This window comes from Oncorhynchus gorbuscha, linkage group LG21 (genome assembly GCF_021184085.1).
Source record: "Oncorhynchus gorbuscha isolate QuinsamMale2020 ecotype Even-year linkage group LG21, OgorEven_v1.0, whole genome shotgun sequence".
NCBI classification, from domain to species: Eukaryota; Metazoa; Chordata; class Actinopteri; order Salmoniformes; family Salmonidae; genus Oncorhynchus; species Oncorhynchus gorbuscha.
Genome location: NC_060193.1, coordinates 56,673,393 through 56,692,027, shown reverse-complemented (window position 1 = coordinate 56,692,027; position 18,635 = coordinate 56,673,393). Strand labels below are relative to the sequence as shown.

General features: G+C 45.0%; 3 protein-coding genes across 8 annotated transcripts in view; all 3 read right to left on the bottom strand.

Moving 5' to 3' along the window:
- Positions 1-559: 559 nt before the first annotated feature.
- On the bottom strand, positions 560-5,132 carry LOC124008614. Of its 3 annotated transcripts, none has more exons than XM_046320021.1 (7): positions 4,940-5,132; positions 2,885-2,957; positions 2,178-2,555; positions 1,626-2,003; positions 1,297-1,404; positions 1,117-1,182; positions 560-1,008 (listed from the first exon to the last, which is right to left on the bottom strand). In XM_046320021.1, exons 2-7 carry the CDS (start codon positions 2,928-2,930, stop codon positions 875-877), a joined length of 1,110 nt encoding a protein of 369 aa, XP_046175977.1. In that variant the 5' UTR covers positions 2,931-2,957; positions 4,940-5,132; the 3' UTR covers positions 560-874. The 3 variants fall into 3 exon arrangements, with proteins under 3 accessions (XP_046175977.1, XP_046175975.1, XP_046175976.1); XM_046320019.1 differs by lacking the exon at positions 4,940-5,132 and adding an exon at positions 4,532-4,779; XM_046320020.1 differs by lacking the exon at positions 4,940-5,132 and adding an exon at positions 3,197-4,092.
- Positions 5,133-5,284: 152 nt separating this feature from the next.
- Positions 5,285-9,416, bottom strand: LOC124008613 (protein downstream neighbor of son homolog). The gene is made up of 8 exons (XM_046320018.1): positions 8,875-9,416; positions 8,493-8,570; positions 8,058-8,258; positions 7,730-7,908; positions 7,420-7,598; positions 6,718-7,133; positions 6,351-6,554; positions 5,285-6,044 (listed from the first exon to the last, which is right to left on the bottom strand). Exons 1-8 carry the CDS (start codon positions 9,292-9,294, stop codon positions 5,916-5,918), a joined length of 1,806 nt encoding a protein of 601 aa, XP_046175974.1. The 5' UTR covers positions 9,295-9,416; the 3' UTR covers positions 5,285-5,915.
- A 2,331-nt stretch (positions 9,417-11,747) lies between these two features.
- Positions 11,748-18,635, bottom strand: part of LOC124008497 (runt-related transcription factor 1-like) — a 62,440-nt gene continuing 55,552 nt past the window's right edge. For all 4 annotated transcript variants that reach the window (XM_046319811.1, XM_046319812.1, XM_046319813.1 and 1 more), the window contains exons 6-7: positions 13,378-13,524; positions 11,748-13,253 (exon numbers count right to left, since the gene is read on the bottom strand). In XM_046319811.1, the coding sequence (XP_046175767.1) occupies positions 12,745-13,253; positions 13,378-13,524 (656 nt within the window). In that variant the 3' untranslated portion in view covers positions 11,748-12,744. The remainder of the gene's footprint in view (positions 13,254-13,377; positions 13,525-18,635) is intronic.

Sequence of the window (18,635 nt, the reverse complement as noted above, 5' to 3'; positions counted from 1 at the left end):
TAGGTGCTTTTTGTCAAACTCCAAGTGAGCTGTCATGTGCCTTTTACTGAGGAGTGGCTTCGGTCTGGCCACTCTACCATAAAGGCCTGATTCGTGGAATGCTGCAGAGATGGTTGTACTTCCTGATGGTTCTCCCATCTCCACAGAGGAACTCTGGAGCTCTGTCAGAGTGACCATCGGGTTCTTGTTCACCTCCCTGACTAAGGCCCTTCTCCCCCGATTGCTCAGTTTGTCCGGGAGGTCAGCTCTAGGTATTCTCTTAGTGGATCCAAACTTCTTATGTTTAAGAATGATGGAGGCCACTGTGTTCTTGGGGACCTTCAATGCTGCAGACATTTGTTGGTACAATGTGCCTCAACACAATCCGGTTTCAAAGCTCTACGGACAATTCCTTCGACCACATGGCTTTGTTTTTGCTCTGACATGCACTGTCAACTGTGGGACCTTATAGACCTGAGCTCAATTTCGAGTCTCATCCCAAAGGGTCTGAATACTTATGTAAATAAGCTATTTCTGTTTTTTTTTGTACATTTGCAAAAATGTCTCAACCTGTTTTCAATTTGTCATAATGGGGTATTGTGTGTAGATTAATGAGAGAAAAAAAAGACTAATATATTTTAGAATAGGAAACAAAATGTGGAAAAAGCAAAGGGGTCTGAATACTTTACGAATGCACTGTATACACTTTAAAAGGTTACTAGTCCTGAATGAATTATCATTTGATGTAATTGACTGGCCAAGAGTCACCTGATAGACCCAGATCTGAATCAGTCTGATTAAAAGAGAATGAAAACAATGTTTTTCAGCCCTCCAGAACCATAATTGAATGACCTTGCCCTAACCCTTGCGTCTACCCTCTCTTCCTAATGTGGGTCTAGGATGGGATCTTGTTGAGAGCCAGCAGAGGGAAGAAGATCAGAGCTGTAACCAGCAGAACCCCAGTGATTATCCCGATACGCACAAGCGGAAGGGTCTTTGCCCACACTGCCAACACGTCTTCTGGATCCTCTGGGCAAGGAGGAGGGAAGAGGGAGAATAGGGGGGCACGGTAACATTGACTACGTCTTCCAACATTCATCTACAGTACTTCTAAAACATTTAGAACATAGCACTCACCGAAGGTTGTGTCAGGTGATGATGGTGTCATCTCTGTCTGCACTAGTATTGGCTCAGATGATGTCACTGTAAAGATGTAATGAAATGTTACCAGTATGACCCAGCAATAACGAAAACAATAAGTAAAAATAAGCATTGGGGAGAAAATAGCTTTCAAATGTTGCAACACCTGTACAGTACCTTGCATATCCTCCTTATCTTGGGTCACCAAAGTGAAGAATGTTATTGGGGTCTCACTGTCACCGCTAGTCCCACTGAAGTCTGAGCTACTGGTGACATTCTCTGTTCCTGTGTTACAAAAGGGAAAAACACTGAAAAATCTGTTACTAGCTCTCGCATTCAAAAACAAGGAGCACAAATTAAATAACAAACTCAATGTCAATCTATGTGTGTAGGTCTACCTGTTTAGTTATATAGGTCAGTGTGTGTAGGCCTACCTGTTTAGTTATATAGGTCAGTGTGTGTCGGCCTACCTGTTAAGTTATATAGGTCGGTGTGTGTAGGCCTACCTGTTAAGTTATATAAGTCAGTGTATGGATCTAGGATGGTGAGAGAGACACCCTCTGGTATCCCACTCTTAGGGTCCTCGAAGCCCCTGGACTTGTAGAAGCAGCGATAGACTCCCTGGTCTTTGAGCGCCGTCTTGTAGATAAACAAGGACAGGTCACCGTTCTCCAGCAGATTGTTGGGTGGGAGAGAGAGACGGAGGTCTTCTTCCTTAGGTCCCTTGTTGTCTGGGCCAGGGTTAAGGGTCATGATCTCCACATCGTCCTTCAGCCATTGGACATAGATCTGGCTGGAGGGCTGGGTCTTGGGGATGACAGCGTAGCAGGGCAGAGTGACCGGGCTTCCCTTGAACAGCGTGATAGAGCGTGGAGGGTCGGGCTCTGACAGAGAGAATGGATGGAGAGTAGTAGAAAAGAGTGAGGGATGAGAGAGGATGTGATAAGCATAAATTAAGATAATCAAACATTCCAAATGGTACACCCAAAATGGCCGCTGGTCGACTCCACCAACCACAGAATGCGGCTCTGAATGGGAAAGCCTGAAAACAGACTTACCCTGAACCTTGAGCCAGACCGTAGAGATGGTCTTGCGGCCCAGCCAGATACACTCGTACATTTCCTCATCGCTCAGCACTGTCTCCTGGATGGTCATAGAGAAGTCTCCATCTCTCATCCTCTCTGCTGGGGGGAATTCCACCCGGGAAGAAAACCCCAGCATCGTTTTGACCTTCACCCCCTTGGCCCCGTCGTCCCATCTGGCCTCACCAAGAATGTTCCCAACCTCCATAGAGGCCACCTCCTGCCCCATGGCCTCCCAGCGGACCTCCCCCTCATCCTCCTGGCCCAGGTAGGAGGAAAAGTTACAGGGGAGGGTGACATTGTCTCCGTACCCCACCATCAGCTCATACACGGGGGAGAAGGTAGGCACAGACACTGGGGGGATGGATGGACAGATGGAGAACACAGCGTGTGAGAGAGGGATGAAGGATGGGAAAAAGTTTGAGGGAGAGAGAGAAGGCGAAAGGGGTGAATAGATGATTAGTCAGAAAGGAAGACAGACAGGCAGAACACCTATGTACATTATGCTACAGATCAATTTCTGTGTCCAATACCTTTCTATGATAATGACAGAAAGAGCAGAGGTATAGCAAAGATCTCTAGTTTTAAACAAATAATGACACAAGCTTTTGGGAAATAGAGAATGCTTATTGATGAGTTTTACATGATTGAAAGAGTAGTAGCTTAGGTCTCAAGAAACTCACCAGCTTGGACTGACGTCAAAATCACCAAGAAACCTAAAAAAATCATCTTGCAAGATGTCTATCCCTTGAACACCTATAAAGAAAATATTACAAAAATTACAAATAAAAAGTTTATTTTATAGAATACATCTGGAAAGAAACAAATAAGTTATTAGAATGGTATTAGCTCTGGTAAAAAAGTGTAGCCTAAATCCCACTCATAGCCAATCAATAAATCAATAAAATAATCCGTTCAGGTTCGGGTGGATGTCGCTGATCTCTCGAGCCTAAAACTTTTGCAACAGAACAAGTCACCGTGAAGGGTGCCCTTACCGAGTAACTGGTTATCATGGCGAGTTAAACAACGAACCGCAAGAAACGGGTCTGCGCAGGGGTTAGACTTCAGCCATTGGCAAGAGGATGTCTTTTTTTTAACCGTGAGAAGCAGATGTCTGTGTCAGGACTCACATTATGAGCTATTATTTAATTTATATTAATCAAACCACCCTATAGAGCCCCATGGTGGTGTCATAATACCCATAAAACCTGGCGGTCAAACAGGGAAATTAGTCGTTTTTCCACCATTAACTTCTCTCATAGGGGATTTTAGAAAGACTTACAATGAGGGCTGTGTTTTGTGTAGGAATACCCTGGCTTGACATAAAATATGCACACAAACTGTTTAGACTGGGAGGCATACAGTAAGTTTAACACTAAAACTGAAACAAAATAATATAAAACTAAATAGAAATGTTTTTAGGAAAACAAACTAAATAAAAACTAGCAAAGTGGATCTGAAAACTGAGACAAAAAATGAATATAAAACCACAAAACTATAATAACCTTTACATGAACACAAGGCAGACTGAATTTTGGATTATTATAACATAAATTGATAGTATCCAGTCCAGTGTTTGGTCATAAACCCCCTCAATCAATCCTGTTAATTTGGACATCTGGTGCGTAAAGGTAGCCCAATTTGCACCATTTCATTTTTACACCTATTTCACATGAGTGTAGTTCATCTACAGCTATGCTCCTATTTACTCATCAAGATGCAGCTATGCAGATCAGTGGACTCAAACGTTTGCAAAATATTCTTATAGCAACGTACTATGTAAACTGAACAAAAATATAAACGCAACATGTAAAGTGTTGGTCCCATGTTTCATAATCTGAATTTAAAGATCCCAGAAATGTTCCATACGCACAAAAAGCATATTTCTCTCATTTTTGTGCACACATTTGTTTACATCCCTGTTAGTGAGAATTTCTTCATGATCATTACACAGGTGCACCTTGTACTGGGGACAATAAAAGGCCACTCTAAAATGTGCAGTTTTGTCACACCACACAATGCCACAGATGTCTTAAGTTATGAGGGAGCATGCAATTGGCATGCTGACTCCAGTAATGTCCACCAGAGCGGTTTGCTGATTTCAAAGTTGTGAACACTGTGACCCATGGTGGCAGTAGGGTTATGGTATGGGCAGGCAGAAACAACGAACATAATTGCATTTTATCAATGGCAATTTGAATACACAGATACCGTGGAAAGATCCTGAGGCCCGTCATCGTGCCATCCGATGCCATCACCTCATAATTCAGCATGTACACAATTCCTGGAAGCTGAAAAGGTCCCAGTTCTTCCATGACCTGCATACTCACCAGACATGTCACTCTTTGAGCATATTTGGGATGCTCTGAATTGACGTGTACAACAGCATGTTCCAGTTCCCACCAATACGCAGCAACTTCGCAGTCTCCGAAGAAGAGTGATACAAAATTCCACAGGACACAATGAACAGCCTGATCAACTCTATGAAACGATGTGTTGCGCTTCATGAGGTAAATGGTGGTCACAGATACTGACTGGTTTCCTGATCCACGCCCCTACCTTCAAGGGATCTGTGACCAACAGATGCATATCTGTATTCAAAGTCATGTGAAATCCATAGATTAGGGCCTAATTTATTTATTTCAACTGACTGATTTCCTTATATGATCTGTAACTCAGTAAACTCTTTGAAATAGTTGCATTCATATTTTTGTTCAGTATAGAAGACATGCTCTTGCCTGACAAGTAGAAGGGAATCAGGTCAGCTCTATACAATCCATTTCTATCTGCAGCTTTCAGAACGTTGTGTTCTCCTGGATGCAGCCCAGATCGGCTTCTCGTTGACGGAACATGAAACTCTAGCTGGAGGAGTGTCAGTGCAGTGGTTCTGCTGCCAAGCCACCACACTGTGACTGATTATTCTCCTCAAGAGCAAATCAGGGAAAAAATAAAAAACAAATCAGAAAATCTAAACCTTTCAAGGTTTAGACTTCGACGTTAAAATTTATAACAGTCAAGTAGGAAAAAAAATAATTCAAACAGAAAAATCATGTGACAAATGAATTGAATCCAATAAAATGTCACCAGTAGAGATACTATATGTTGAACAATTATGTTGAAATAAAAGCTCTTAAAAACAGACATTTAAAAAATGGTTAAAGACAAAAACATCTTAGGGTCTAAAATCAACAACAAGTCTGTTTTAGCCAAATCCATCTCATTATGGCAAATCCAGGAATGTTACATGCACTAACCGAAAGGTTGCAAGATCGAATCCCTGAGCTGACAAGGTAAAATAAAATCTGGCATTCTGCCCCTGAACAAGGCAGTTAAACCCACTGTTCCTAGGCCATCATTGAAAATAAGAATTTGTTCTTAACTGACCTGCCTAGTTAAATAAAGGTCAAATAAATGTTTAAAAAAAAGAAAAAAGAATCCCATCAGTCATTGGGTTGTAGTACAGAGGACATGGGGTTAGTAAAACTACAATTGCCAGCATACCTGGAGTTTGTAGACAGGCTATTCAGACAAATATGGACAGTAAGTATACGGCAGTGTAGGAATGGTACGGTCCACTAAAGGCATCTAGGTTGTGTCCCAAATGGCACCCATTTCCAATATAGCGCTCTACTTTATTGGGCTCTGGTCAAAAGCATTTCACTATAAAGAGGAAAGGGTGCAATTTGGGACCCAGCCTGGCAGGGTGAGTTGCTCTCAGGACTTCCATGTGTAGGAGTAGTTGTTCAAATGGAGCTGTCTGAGGGGAGACTTCCCCAAGGTAGAGGGCTCCTGGAGCTGCTGGATGGTGCTGGGATGAAGACCACATCCATCCAGCTCTACAGCCTGTGAGAGGGAGAGAGGCAGGGAGGAAGAGAAGGATATATACAAACAAGTACAAAGGATTTTTTATTATGATTTAACTTTGAATTGCGGAGATCAAATGATGAGGCTTTATACCAGTCCGTTACAGTGGTGTCGTGACTTGGATAACAGTTGAGCTGTGTGTGTGTGTGTGTGACCTGTTCCATGGTGGTGGTGGTGTGTGTGTTGAGGACAGCGGTGGGTTTGTGTGTGTGTGACTGACCTGTTCCCTAGTGGTGGTGGTGTGTGTGTTGAGGACAGCGGTGGGTTTGTGTGTGTGTGACTGACCTGTTCCCTAGTGGTGGTGTGTGTGTTGAGGACAGCGGTGGGTTCGTGTGTGTAGAGTGCGGTGCTGAAGCCTCCTCTCTGAGCAGGCCGAAGCATGCGGGTCAGGGCGTGTAGAGAATGAGGCATTATGGGTCCCGTCACCTCTAGACTACACACGTCCTGGTACCCAGCACGCACCTGGGTCTTCACGTTCACGCTACGCGCCTGACAATTACACACAAGGCAACATGCTTATCATTTCTGTTACACACAGCAACGTTTTTTCTGAAACTTTCCATTTCTAGTTTTTGTTATTTCCATTCATAAATTGAAATGTGGGAGGTAAGGCTCCTCAGACAGTTCCAGTCTGCAGCAGTGTGTGTCTCACCTTGAGTGAGTGTAGCGTAGCTCCTCTGAAGGCTGTAGGGGCAAGTAGGGTGGGGGGCAGGCCTGCCTGTGATCCAGCCCCTGCCACCAGGCTCTTACAGTTGATGAGGAAGTTGATGAGAGTGAAGGTGTGCGTTCCCGACACACAGACTACAGACTCTGGTTTGTGGTCTAAACACACCAAGTTGCGCTCTTTGTGCAGTTTGATGGAGATGCTGTCTGGTTTCTTAATCTTATCCTGCACTCCCATCTCCGTCAGCCAGGAAAACCCACCATCGTCATCATCATCGTCTTCCTTGTCACTGGCTTCAGACTGTGTCTCCTCCTCCTCTCCATCTGTCTCCTGGTTGTGTGCAGTTGATCCCTGCTCCTTGCTCTTCCTCCTCTCTTCCAGCAGGGGGAGTGTGAACTCAATACCTACAACCACAGGTATTTGACAAAAAATGTTTTACTATCAAGATTAGAATATCCATATATAAATGTTTAATAACAAACTTCTACATGATATATTGTTGAGTGACATCCTGTATTTATAGCAATGCTAAATGTTTATTCTATTCGATTTATTGTTTACTTCTTACTATTGTCACATTATCGAGAGGGAACCTGCAGGTCAGCGTTTCGTTGGACTGTAAACATCATGTGTGTATCCTGTGCATATGACATAATAAACTTGAAGGATATACTGTATCTTGTAGCTCACCATCAGCCTTCATGGCCTCTCTGAGCCCCCTGGTGGTTGGGGTGAGTAGTGCAGTGATGTTGCTGTTCCCCGCCAGTCCCGAGGCTCTGAAAAGAGCAGTGAACTGGTAGGAACACACATAGAAATATGGACATAGTCTGGCCTTCAATAGACTGTACAGGGAGGACAGACTAACTGACCTGTGTGAGTGAGAGTGAGAGAGGAAAAGAGAAGAGGGGGAGGGAGAGAAGGGAGAGAGGAGTTGAATTTAAGGTCATTTAAAGCTTTTGAAATAATACAGACAACACACTCCCCTCTGATGCCCACTCACCATTCACTCATGAGGCTCTGTTGAAGTGCCATGTCCTGGGCCCATGGGACGTTCTTGCCAGTGAAGCTTCTCTCTGCTCCTATCCGGGGGAACAGAGAGAGCCAGGACAGGGACGGGTGCTGCCAGAACTGCAGACACTGCTGGAACCCACATCGTAGCTCAGCAGATGTCCGAGGGTCCTGGAGGAACACAGAGAAGTGAGTATCAGAGTGTGAGAGACAGACTGAGGACAATATATTTGTGTTACTAGTAAAGCTCCTCAGGTACCAGTACTCCTTTGCCTTGGGGTTGCCACTGGTGTGTCTGTGTGTAACATGTATAACAGTACCTGTATACTCTGTGGTATAGTGGTGTACTGTCCTCTACAGTGCTGGGTAAGTCCCTGGGCCTCCTCTGTAGCTCTGGGCTGTACAGCCCAGGTGAAGGGGAGCAGGGAGGTGAAAAGGAGACGCGTCTTCAGGCTCCAGTCTGCAGGGTACTCCACACACGCAGGGGGTAATATGGAGGTTACTGCACCAGCCTGGGGACTCTGACCCACACAAGATAAAATGTTGACTCACAAAATACCAAAACAACCCCTAACGTTAGTCTGTAGCCATGAATAGTTGAATGGGATGGAATAAAAGCCTGCACACCAGCTAGTCCACAGCCTGTCTATAATGTAGATAGCTATGATTGTAACAGGCTTTCGGTAGCTCTCCAAGAATAGAGTTGGAGACATTTCCATAAGGAGTAAGAGAATAGAGAAATGAATATAACTCACCTTCGGTATGGGTGTTCTCTCCTGGAACAAATCCTCATCTTCAAACAGTGAGTCGTCTTCAGACAGAGAAGTTGGTTTCTGTTGTTAGAGAGAAATGAGCGAAAGATCAGAACAAAAACAGCGGTGTGAAATCACCATGAGATGCGATGCTTTGTCAAATTGCTTTATCTGTCAACTCTACAGTAGCTGGCTAACATTGCATTAACTAACTAACTAACTAACTAACTAACTAACTAACTAACTAACGTTACCTATGTCATGTGTCAGTTGGCTAGATACTGTAGTTTTCTGGAAAATAATACAAGTCTGCTAGCGTTAGGTACAGTAGAAAGCTAGATTGTTTATCACGTTATTATTGTATTAACGTGTGCCACTATCATACCCTGCCGGGCACGTCTTTGCTTAGTTCTTCTGCCTGGAGAAGTCGTTCACTAAATGGCAGCGTTCTTGTTGTTGACTTCTCTCCCTCCACTCCTGCAGAGCCGCCCGGCTTCACAGAATCCGACGAGTCGGCGTCATCATCAGAGTAAATAAAGACTTTCTTCTTCGCTGGGCTGCTGAAGGTGTTCTCGATGCTAGCAAATGGGTTTCTCCGCTTCACTCCCCCTCCAGAGCGACCCTGACCGAACAGGGGTCCTGTGGAGAATGGTCGAACAGCGGATATAGAGGCACCCTCACACGGGCTGGAAATCGCGCCTCGGCCGCCAGAACTGACACCCTCGCTGCGGGCTCTCTTCCTCCGCATCCGCAGGATTTCAGCTGGTCTTTTGAAACTAGGTGAGTAGCCAGCTTGTTGTGACATTTTGTAAGGATAATGTAAAAACAAGTTTGGTCCGAAAACAACAAGAAGAAACCCGTTTAAAATGGTTGTGTGCGGCCGATACGCCTCTGTGCTGTTGTTCCTTGAATTTACTTCAACACAAAACAAATTTAGCGCGCGACGTAAGTGGAACGTCAGAGTCCCGCTAAAATATCAGGGGAGGAGTTTCAAGTTACGCCGGCGCGCTTCGAGTCAAACAACAATTCAGATGCTTTGGCGTCATCTTCTGGTTAGAATTATAACTGCAAGACCAATTTTGCCATCGCATAAAGCCACTGATTCTCTAAATCTGCCGGGAAAACAAATCAATATAATTTATTTTTCTTCAGACATTGAAGTTATATCCTATATCCTGTTATGCTTCATTAATTATTACAAAATATATATCCATAAGATATAATGTAAGATATAATGTGTATATTATACAGATGCACTATTGTAAAGTGACTGTTCCACTGGATGTCATAAGGTGAATGCACCAATTTGTAAGTCGCTCTGGATAAGAGCGTCTGCTAAATGACTTAAATGTAAATGTAAATGTATGTCATTTTCAATACATGTTTTCATTCAGATTTTATCATCTGCATTATGTCCGAGCAAACAATCAGCGGTCCCCTCGACCCCTCTCTCCCCCTCTCTCCCTCTTGTCAAAGTGATTAATAGTATGTATGTTAATTCTTGTTAGCGATCATTTCTCAGCGTTTATCATTACTGTTGGTGATCAATCACGTTCATAGCTGAACCGAACTCAATGAAACTGTCCGTCAGTCATTCTAACGGTTTTCAAGGATTAGCGAATTTGTGAATCGATTATTTTGGGCTGTCATTTGGGTGGAAAGACTACTTTTGTCGACTCAAAAGTATCCCAAAGTTAGTAGGAGTAATTGATTGTTGTGGGCCTTGAACTTCAACACACAGACATCAACATATGTTTGTTTCTGTGTTCGATCCTGCCATGACTAACAGCAAAGCTAACACTTTCCAGGTTATTCCTTGTGATTGAGTATGTCACGCTCATAGGCTACAAATATCAACGGGGATAAACTAGTTTAATGCGTTTCCCACGTTCCCGATGGCGGTGGGTGTTCCCTTCAACGGTTCCTCTGGCTTGTAGGCTACGCCTATTTGAAAAATGACCCTATGTCAACATGGACTAGAATAAGGCGGGTGTAAGGCTTTATTGCACCTGTAATTGTATACAGGTCTTTTTCACTGAGCTGGACATGTGCGAACATTGTCAAACAAACCAGGGGTGTAATCATTAGTCTAAACAGTTTCAAAACGTTTAGCAAATCTATTTCCGTTGCTTCCGTTTAATAAACGGGTTGCCACAGAATCGTCTGATTGAATATACCCCTGGTGAAACTTCAAACAAAGCAACGGAAAGTATGCGTCCCTGATGATAAAGTTGCGACTACAATTGAATTATCGAACTACACTTCCTCAAAGGAAGATCAACGTGACATGGTAGGCATACGTAGATCAAGTTTAGCCTGTTTCTCATAAGACCACCACAAAGTATGTGGGCCTCATTACGAGACGCTATTCACAACGCTTTCTCATTGACCAAGTCATAACCAAGTTATGAGGAATAGACCTATTTGTCTGTGGATTCTTTGTTACATGTCAAAGTAGATGATTCAGTTGGTGTATAGGTAGGTTGCAACACATGAGTTATGGGTTATAAAACCTGCTTGAAACCTGCTTGGAACACATAATAAATACCTAGATGAACTCCTTGGTTTTGGATAAAGAATATCATAGGCTATATCATAGACTGACAGTGAATAGTGGTGTATTATATTATCAAAGATTGTGTTTCTGTGTCTCTCCCACCCCACTGCCCTCTTCTCCTGGAGACTGTGTGGTTTTATGGGCCTTGGCCTGAGTCCTGGAGAAGGATTACAACACAGACCTAACAGCCACGCTCTGTGTACCCACTGTCTGGACAGGTTCGCCTTTATTTAGCTATCTGTGTGTCAGTTTGTGTGTGTGTCTGTGGGTTATTTAGCCCTGAGAGGTAGAGAGAGAGGTAGAGAGTGAGAGAGCGAGAGAGGTAGAGAGAGAGAGAGAGAGAGAGCGAGAGAGAGAGCAAGAGAGAGAGAGAGAAGGTGGCCATGTCTTTGTGTATTTACAGCACATTTCAGAAGTCTTTGTGAGTGTCTGTCTACGCACCCATATCAGTGTGTATTTTAGTGAAGGTTGCGTTTGTCTTTCTAGAAACGTATAGTGGCAGAGAGGGCAGGCCAGTGCTTGTCTGGTTGCCTGTGTAAATTCTTCCTGGGTCAGGAATAGCATAAGGCTGTGTGTGTGTGCTTAGGAGGGGGGAGAATGTTGGCACAGATTCCAGTGCCAACAAGTCCCTTTCCCTTCAGCCCAATACGAGAGAGGGAAAGGGAGAGATTGAGACAGATTGTGGGAGAGAGAGATTTAGAGAAAATACAAAAAGACTGGTTTTATTTTCTTTACAACAATATTTATATTCATAAAGTAAAACAAAATGTGAGAAAAGGCATATTTGATGTTGCTGTGACATACCTGTGTGGGAGGCAATGATGTCATCAAACATGGACAATGTCATCACTTACATTTAAAGACTATTTACAACTATGAGGTGAACCATGTGGCAATGTAGGCCTTATCTGTTCCTTCACACACACACACACACACACACACACACACACACACACACACACACACACACACACACACACACACACACACACACACACACACACACACACACACACACACACACACACACACACACACACACACACACACACACACACACACACACCGTACAACCAAAAAGGTATTGTAAGAGAATAAATTAAGGAATCATAAAGCAAACGACCTGTTACAGTTTGGTGTGACAGTACAATGCCCATAAGCACTGAACTGGGTACAGCATTCCCTGTAAATTCCTACCCTTAACCATTGTGAATCGACTAACAGTGCTGATTGTAGATCAGTGCAGACAATATCACGGCCATAAACCAATACAAACATGACAGAACAGACACATATCTTGGCTGACCATAGTTTACATTAACAGCACTCTCTCCATTTTGAGCGAGGGGAGAGGGGGATAAGGGAGGAGAGGGGGAGGAGGTTCAAGGGAAGGTGGGATAGGAGGGGAGTGCCTGTGGCACATAAAAATCACCCATTGTATTTTTGGCCACGAGTAATTCTTAATAACGACAACAATCATAACCATGGCAAACAATCCTTTTATAAAACAAAGCTGAATTATTTTCAGTTCAGTGCTGCTGCATGCTCCTCGGTGTAAAATGGCACCCTGTTTCTGTTCCCTCCTCAATTTGTTCCTTGATCATTCTAATGATCCAATAGGAACGCTCCGTGAAAGCCCCTTCTCCACTCCAATTAGCCAGCAAGTCCGTCAATCATTTGTCAACCCCGCTGCCGTGCTCAATATGGCCGCCATACAGCCTCGGGTACCATATTGGTAGGGGAGCTACTGTGACTTCCCTCCGCTTCCACCCCCACCCCTTCGCTCTGATTTGGCAGAGACGGGTGCAGGAGGGAGGAGCCTATGGATGCGTTGGTGCAGGGAGGGAATATCCTCGGAGGAGACCGCTCCCCGCCTCCACCCGCCATCATGGAGAATTGGTAGGACCCAGCGGCCGTGCTATAATACAGGTGGTAGGGAGAGGAACCGGCCTGGAACGGTCCACCTTGGCCCTGGGGGGCGTTTGTGGGGTAGGGCGGGGGGAGGTAGGTGTGGTAGCGGCCAGCAGGGGTGGTTGCCATGGTCAGTCCGATGGCGCCGTTGGATACAGGGGTAGGGGTGTATGTGAAGGCCCCAGTAGGGTAGTGCATGCGCGGGTCAGGGTAGCGGCTGTCAGGGAGCGAGGTCAGGGAGGAGAACGGGCGATCCAGGGACATACGGGGGTCGCTGAAGGCTGTGAGGTCAGGGCCTGTAGGGGGAGAGGTCAGGGGTTAGAGGTTAGAGTGGAAGCAGGAAGTGAATGAGAGAGACCGATGACTGTAAGAGAACACTACGGGCAGTCGGCAGTGGGTGAATGAGTGTTTGTGTGTTACCTGAGAGGCGGCTGGACAGGTCACTGAGGGAGGAGCGGCTGGGTGAGATGGGAGTAGTTGAGTGGACGGTGGGCGTGGTTATCTGACCCAGGTAGGGGTAGGACTGCTCATAGGACCACGATGGAGATGTCTGCATCTGCCTAGAGTCTGAGAGATTAGAATAGAACAGATACTTTATTCATTCATTTCATTAGAATGGAAATATATCTTCTGCCTATTCCACCACCCATAGACACACACGTTGAGAGAGGGTTACACACACACACACACACACACACACACACACACACACACACACACACACACACACACACACACACACACACACACACACACACACACACACACACACACACACACACACACACACACACACACACACACACACACACACACACACACGCCGGAGGTTGTTTCACTCCAGCATCTGCTTGACAGGTAGAAACTGAAACATTACATATGTCTATACTGGATGTGATTGAAGAGAGATGTGAGTGAAGTAGTTTTATGTGAGTGTGTAAAACTCTCAACACCTTCACTCACTACAGCTTTACTCATTACACTTTCACTCACTACACCTTCACTCATTACACCTTTACCCACTACATCACTCACTACACCTTTACCCACTACATCTTCACTCACTATACCTTTACCCACTACATCTTCACTCACTATACCTTTACTCACTACACCTTCACTCATTACACCTTTACCCACTACATCACTCACTACACCTTTACCCACTACATCTTCACTCACTATATCTTTACTCACTCCACCTTCACTCATTACACCTTCACTCACTATATCTTTACTCACTACACCTTCACTCATTACACCTTTACCCACTACATCACTCACTATATCTTTACTCATTACACCTTTACCCACTACATCACTCACTACATCTTCACTCACTATATCTTTACTCACTACACCTTCACTCATTACACCTTCACTCACTATATCTTTACTCACTACACCTTCACTCATTACACCTTTACCCACTACATCACTCACTACACCTTTACCCACTACATCTTCACTCACTATACCTTTACCCACTACATCTTCACTCACTATACCTTTACTCACTACACCTTCACTCATTACACCTTTACCCACTACATCACTTCACTACACCTTTACTCACTACATCTTCACTCACTATACCTTTACCTACACCTTTACATCTTACATATTTACTCACTACACCTTTACTCACTACACCTTTTCATTCACCTTTTACACCTTTACCCACTACATCACTCACTACACCTTTACCCACTACATCTTCACTCACTATATCTTTACTCACTACACCTTCACTCATTACACCTTCACTCATTACACCTTTACTCACTACACCTTTACTCACTACACCTTTACTCACTACACCTTTACTCACTACACCTTTACTCACTACACCTTTACTCATTACACCTTTACTCACTACACCTTTACTCATTACACCTTTACTCATTACATATTTACTCACTACACCTTTACTCACTACACCTTTACTCATTACACCTTTACTCACTACACCTTTACTCATTACACCTTTACTCACTACACCTTTACTCATTACACCTTTACTCACTACACCTTTACTCACTACACCTTTACTCATTACACCTTTACTCACTACATCACTCACTACACCTTTACTCACTATACCTTTACTCACTACACCTTTACTCATTACACCTTTACTCATTACACCTTTACTCACTACACCTTTACTCATTACACCTTTACTCATTACACCTTTACTCACTACACCTTTTACACCTTTCACTACACCTTTACTCACTACACCTTTTACTCTTTACTCTACACCTTTACTCATTACACCTTTACTCATTACACCTTTACTCATTACACCTTTACTCATTACACCTTTACTCACTACACCTTTACTCATTACACCTTTACTCATTACACCTTTACTCACATTACACCTTTACTCATTACACCTTTACTCACTACACCTTTACTCACTACACCTTTACTCATTACACCTTTACTCATTACACCTTTACTCATTACACCTTTACTCACTACACCTTTACTCACTACACCTTTACTCATTACACCTTTACTCACTACATCACTCATTACACCTTTACTCACTACACCTTTACTCATTACACCTTTACTCATTACACCTTTACTCACTACACCTTCACGCACTACACCTTCACTCACGACACCATCATTTACTAAATAGTAAATAGTAAATGATCCAGGACATGATGATGGATAGAAAGATAAAGAGAGAGAGATGGAGTGAGTGGGAAGAGTGGAGGAGAGAGGAAGGGAGAGGAAGAGGGAATAAATAAGAGAAGGATGGAGAGAGATGGTCAGATGGAGACAGAGAGGAGAGGAAGTGATTAGCCTAGTGAGGGGGCGTAGGAAGGGTGGGGGGGTTGGGGGGTTGTGTGTGTGTGTACTCTTAGGCAGCCGGTTCTTTTCCCTGTGGTCCAATAAATGCCAGTGATCGCCCTCAGACTCGCAGACAAGAGTGTGTACGTGTATGTATGTGTGTGTGTGTGTGTGTGTGTGTGTGTGTGTGTGTGTGTGTGTGTGTGTGTCCCACATACTCTGCAGACAGAGAGGGGAAGCAAATTGCACACAGCAGCCAAGACGTCAATGGCCTTTTTAAGTGCAGCCAGCTCCCTCAAGAACAAAACACTGAGGCCTAGGCCCAGTGCCAAGACCCCCTCCTTTCTTGGCTCCCCTCCCCAGGCTTCGGAGCTCTGATCTGGGGCAGGAGTCACACATGGCTGGGTGGGTGGCTGGAGGCGGGTCTGTGTATCCGGGGCTGCTGCTGCTGCGGTTCATTCATTTTTACTGCATTCCCACACACATGTAGACATATGCATAGTCACTCGCCTACACGCATACGGTAAGCTTTACGCACACACACACACACACACACACACACACACACACACACACACACACACACACACACACACACACACACACACACACACACACACACACACACACACACACACACACACACACACACACACACACACACACACACAGAGAGACTGAAAAATGAATCATGATTTTACTCTCTCTCTTGCTCTCTATCACCGTCTCTTGTTCTAACATAACAGGTATCTGCCAACAGTCTCATCATTTGGACAAATCCCGATTTCGAAGGTGCTCACATCTTTCCAATGTCATTTTGGAATGGGAGGGGACATTTGGCTGATAGGCCCGAAGGTGACTGAGAGTTTCCGTCTTGGGGGTGGAGACTTCTCTAGTCTCGTTAGTTCATTCTCTAACACGTATCCCCCCCAGAACTTAATTAGAGCATCTGACGCAAGTGTTTTATTTCTGGGTGTCCAAGATTACATTTGGACAGATGGGACGAATGGAATCGGTCAGGTGGCCTCAGCTGGCACACACTGGATGGAGAGAACACACTCCTACACACATAACCACCCACCCACTCACTGACACACACAAAGCCCATAGCCTCAGGACAGACCCCACACTGACTGCATGCCAACCCACTCTGGTTGGCACGCCACATACTGACAACCAGACTGGACACACACACACGTACACACACACGTACACACACACACACACACACACACACACACACACACACACACACACACACACACACACACACACACACACACACACACACACACACACACACACACACACACACACACACACACACACACACACACACACACACACACACACACACACACACACACACACACACACACACACACACACACACACACACACACACACACACACACACACACACACAGGGCTGCCTCTGACACACACATACACCCAGCCCATGGCCCCAGCTGCCTCAGATTTTCACAGATATGAAAAGAGAAGTAGGAGGGAAAGAGAGAGAGAAAGAAAGAGGGAGGGAAAGAGAGAGAAAAAGAGGGAGGGAAAGAGGGAGGGAAAGAGAGAGAGAAAGAGGGAGGGAGGGAAAGAGAGAGAGAAAGAGGGAGGGAGAGGGTGGGAGGGAGGGAGGGAGGGAAAGAGAGAGAGAAAGAGGAAGGGAGGGAAAGAGAGAGGGAGGGAAAGAGAGAGAGAAAGAGGGAGGGAAAGAGGAAGGGAGGGAAAGAAAGAGGGAGGGAAAGAGAGAGAAAAAGAGGGAGGGAAAGAGGGAGGGAAAGAGAGAGAGAAAGAGGAAGGGAGGGAAAGAAAGAGGGAGGGAAAGAGAGAGAAAAAGAGGGAGGGAAAGAGAGAGAGAAAGAGGGAGGGAGGGAAAGAGAGAGAGAAAGAGGGAGGGAGAGGGTGGGAGGGAGGGAGGGAGGGAAAGAGAGAGAGAAAGAGGAAGGGAGGGAAAGAGAGAGGGAGGGAAAGAGAGAGAGAAAGACGGGGAGGGAGGGAAAAAGAGAGAGAGAAAGAGAGAGAGAGGAGGGAGGGAGGGAGGGAGGGAGGGAGGGAGGGAGGGAGGGAGGGAGGGAGGGAGGGAGGGAGGGAGGGAGGGAGGGAGGGAGGGAGGGAAAGGGAGAGGTCTTGAATGACTTAATAACGGTTTCCGCTGACAGTGCTCCTGTTGCTATTTTTGTGGCCTCAGGATCAGAGAGACACACCAGACAGGAAGGACTGGGGCCCCTCTCTTTCTGACTCCCCTCCTTCTATCCATCCATCCTTATCCCCGTTTCTCTCTCGCGTCTCATGTATCTTTTGGGGTATTTCATTTCTCTCTTCATCTTTCCATCTCTCTTTACCTCCCTCCTCTTTCTCCATCTCTCCATACACCCATCTCTGATTCCATCTCCATCTCTCCATACACCCATCTCTGATTCCATCTCCATCTCTCCATACACCCATCTCTGATTCCATCTCCATCTCTCCATACACCCATCTCTGATTCCATCTCCATCTCTCCATACACCCATCTCTGATTCCATCTCCATCTCTGATTCCATCTCTGATTCCATCTCCATCTCTCCATACACCCATCTCTGATTCCATCTCCATCTCTCCATACACCCATCTCTGATTCCATCTCCATCTCTCCATACACCCATCTCTGATTCCATTTCCATCTCTCCATACACCCATCTCTGATTCCATCTCCATCTCTCCATACACCCATCTCTGATTCCATCTCCATCTCTCCATACACCCATCTCTGATTCCATCTCCATCTCTGATTCCATCTCTGATTCCATCTCCATCTCTCCATACACCCATCTCTGATTCCATCTCCATCTCTCCATACACCCATCTCTGATTCC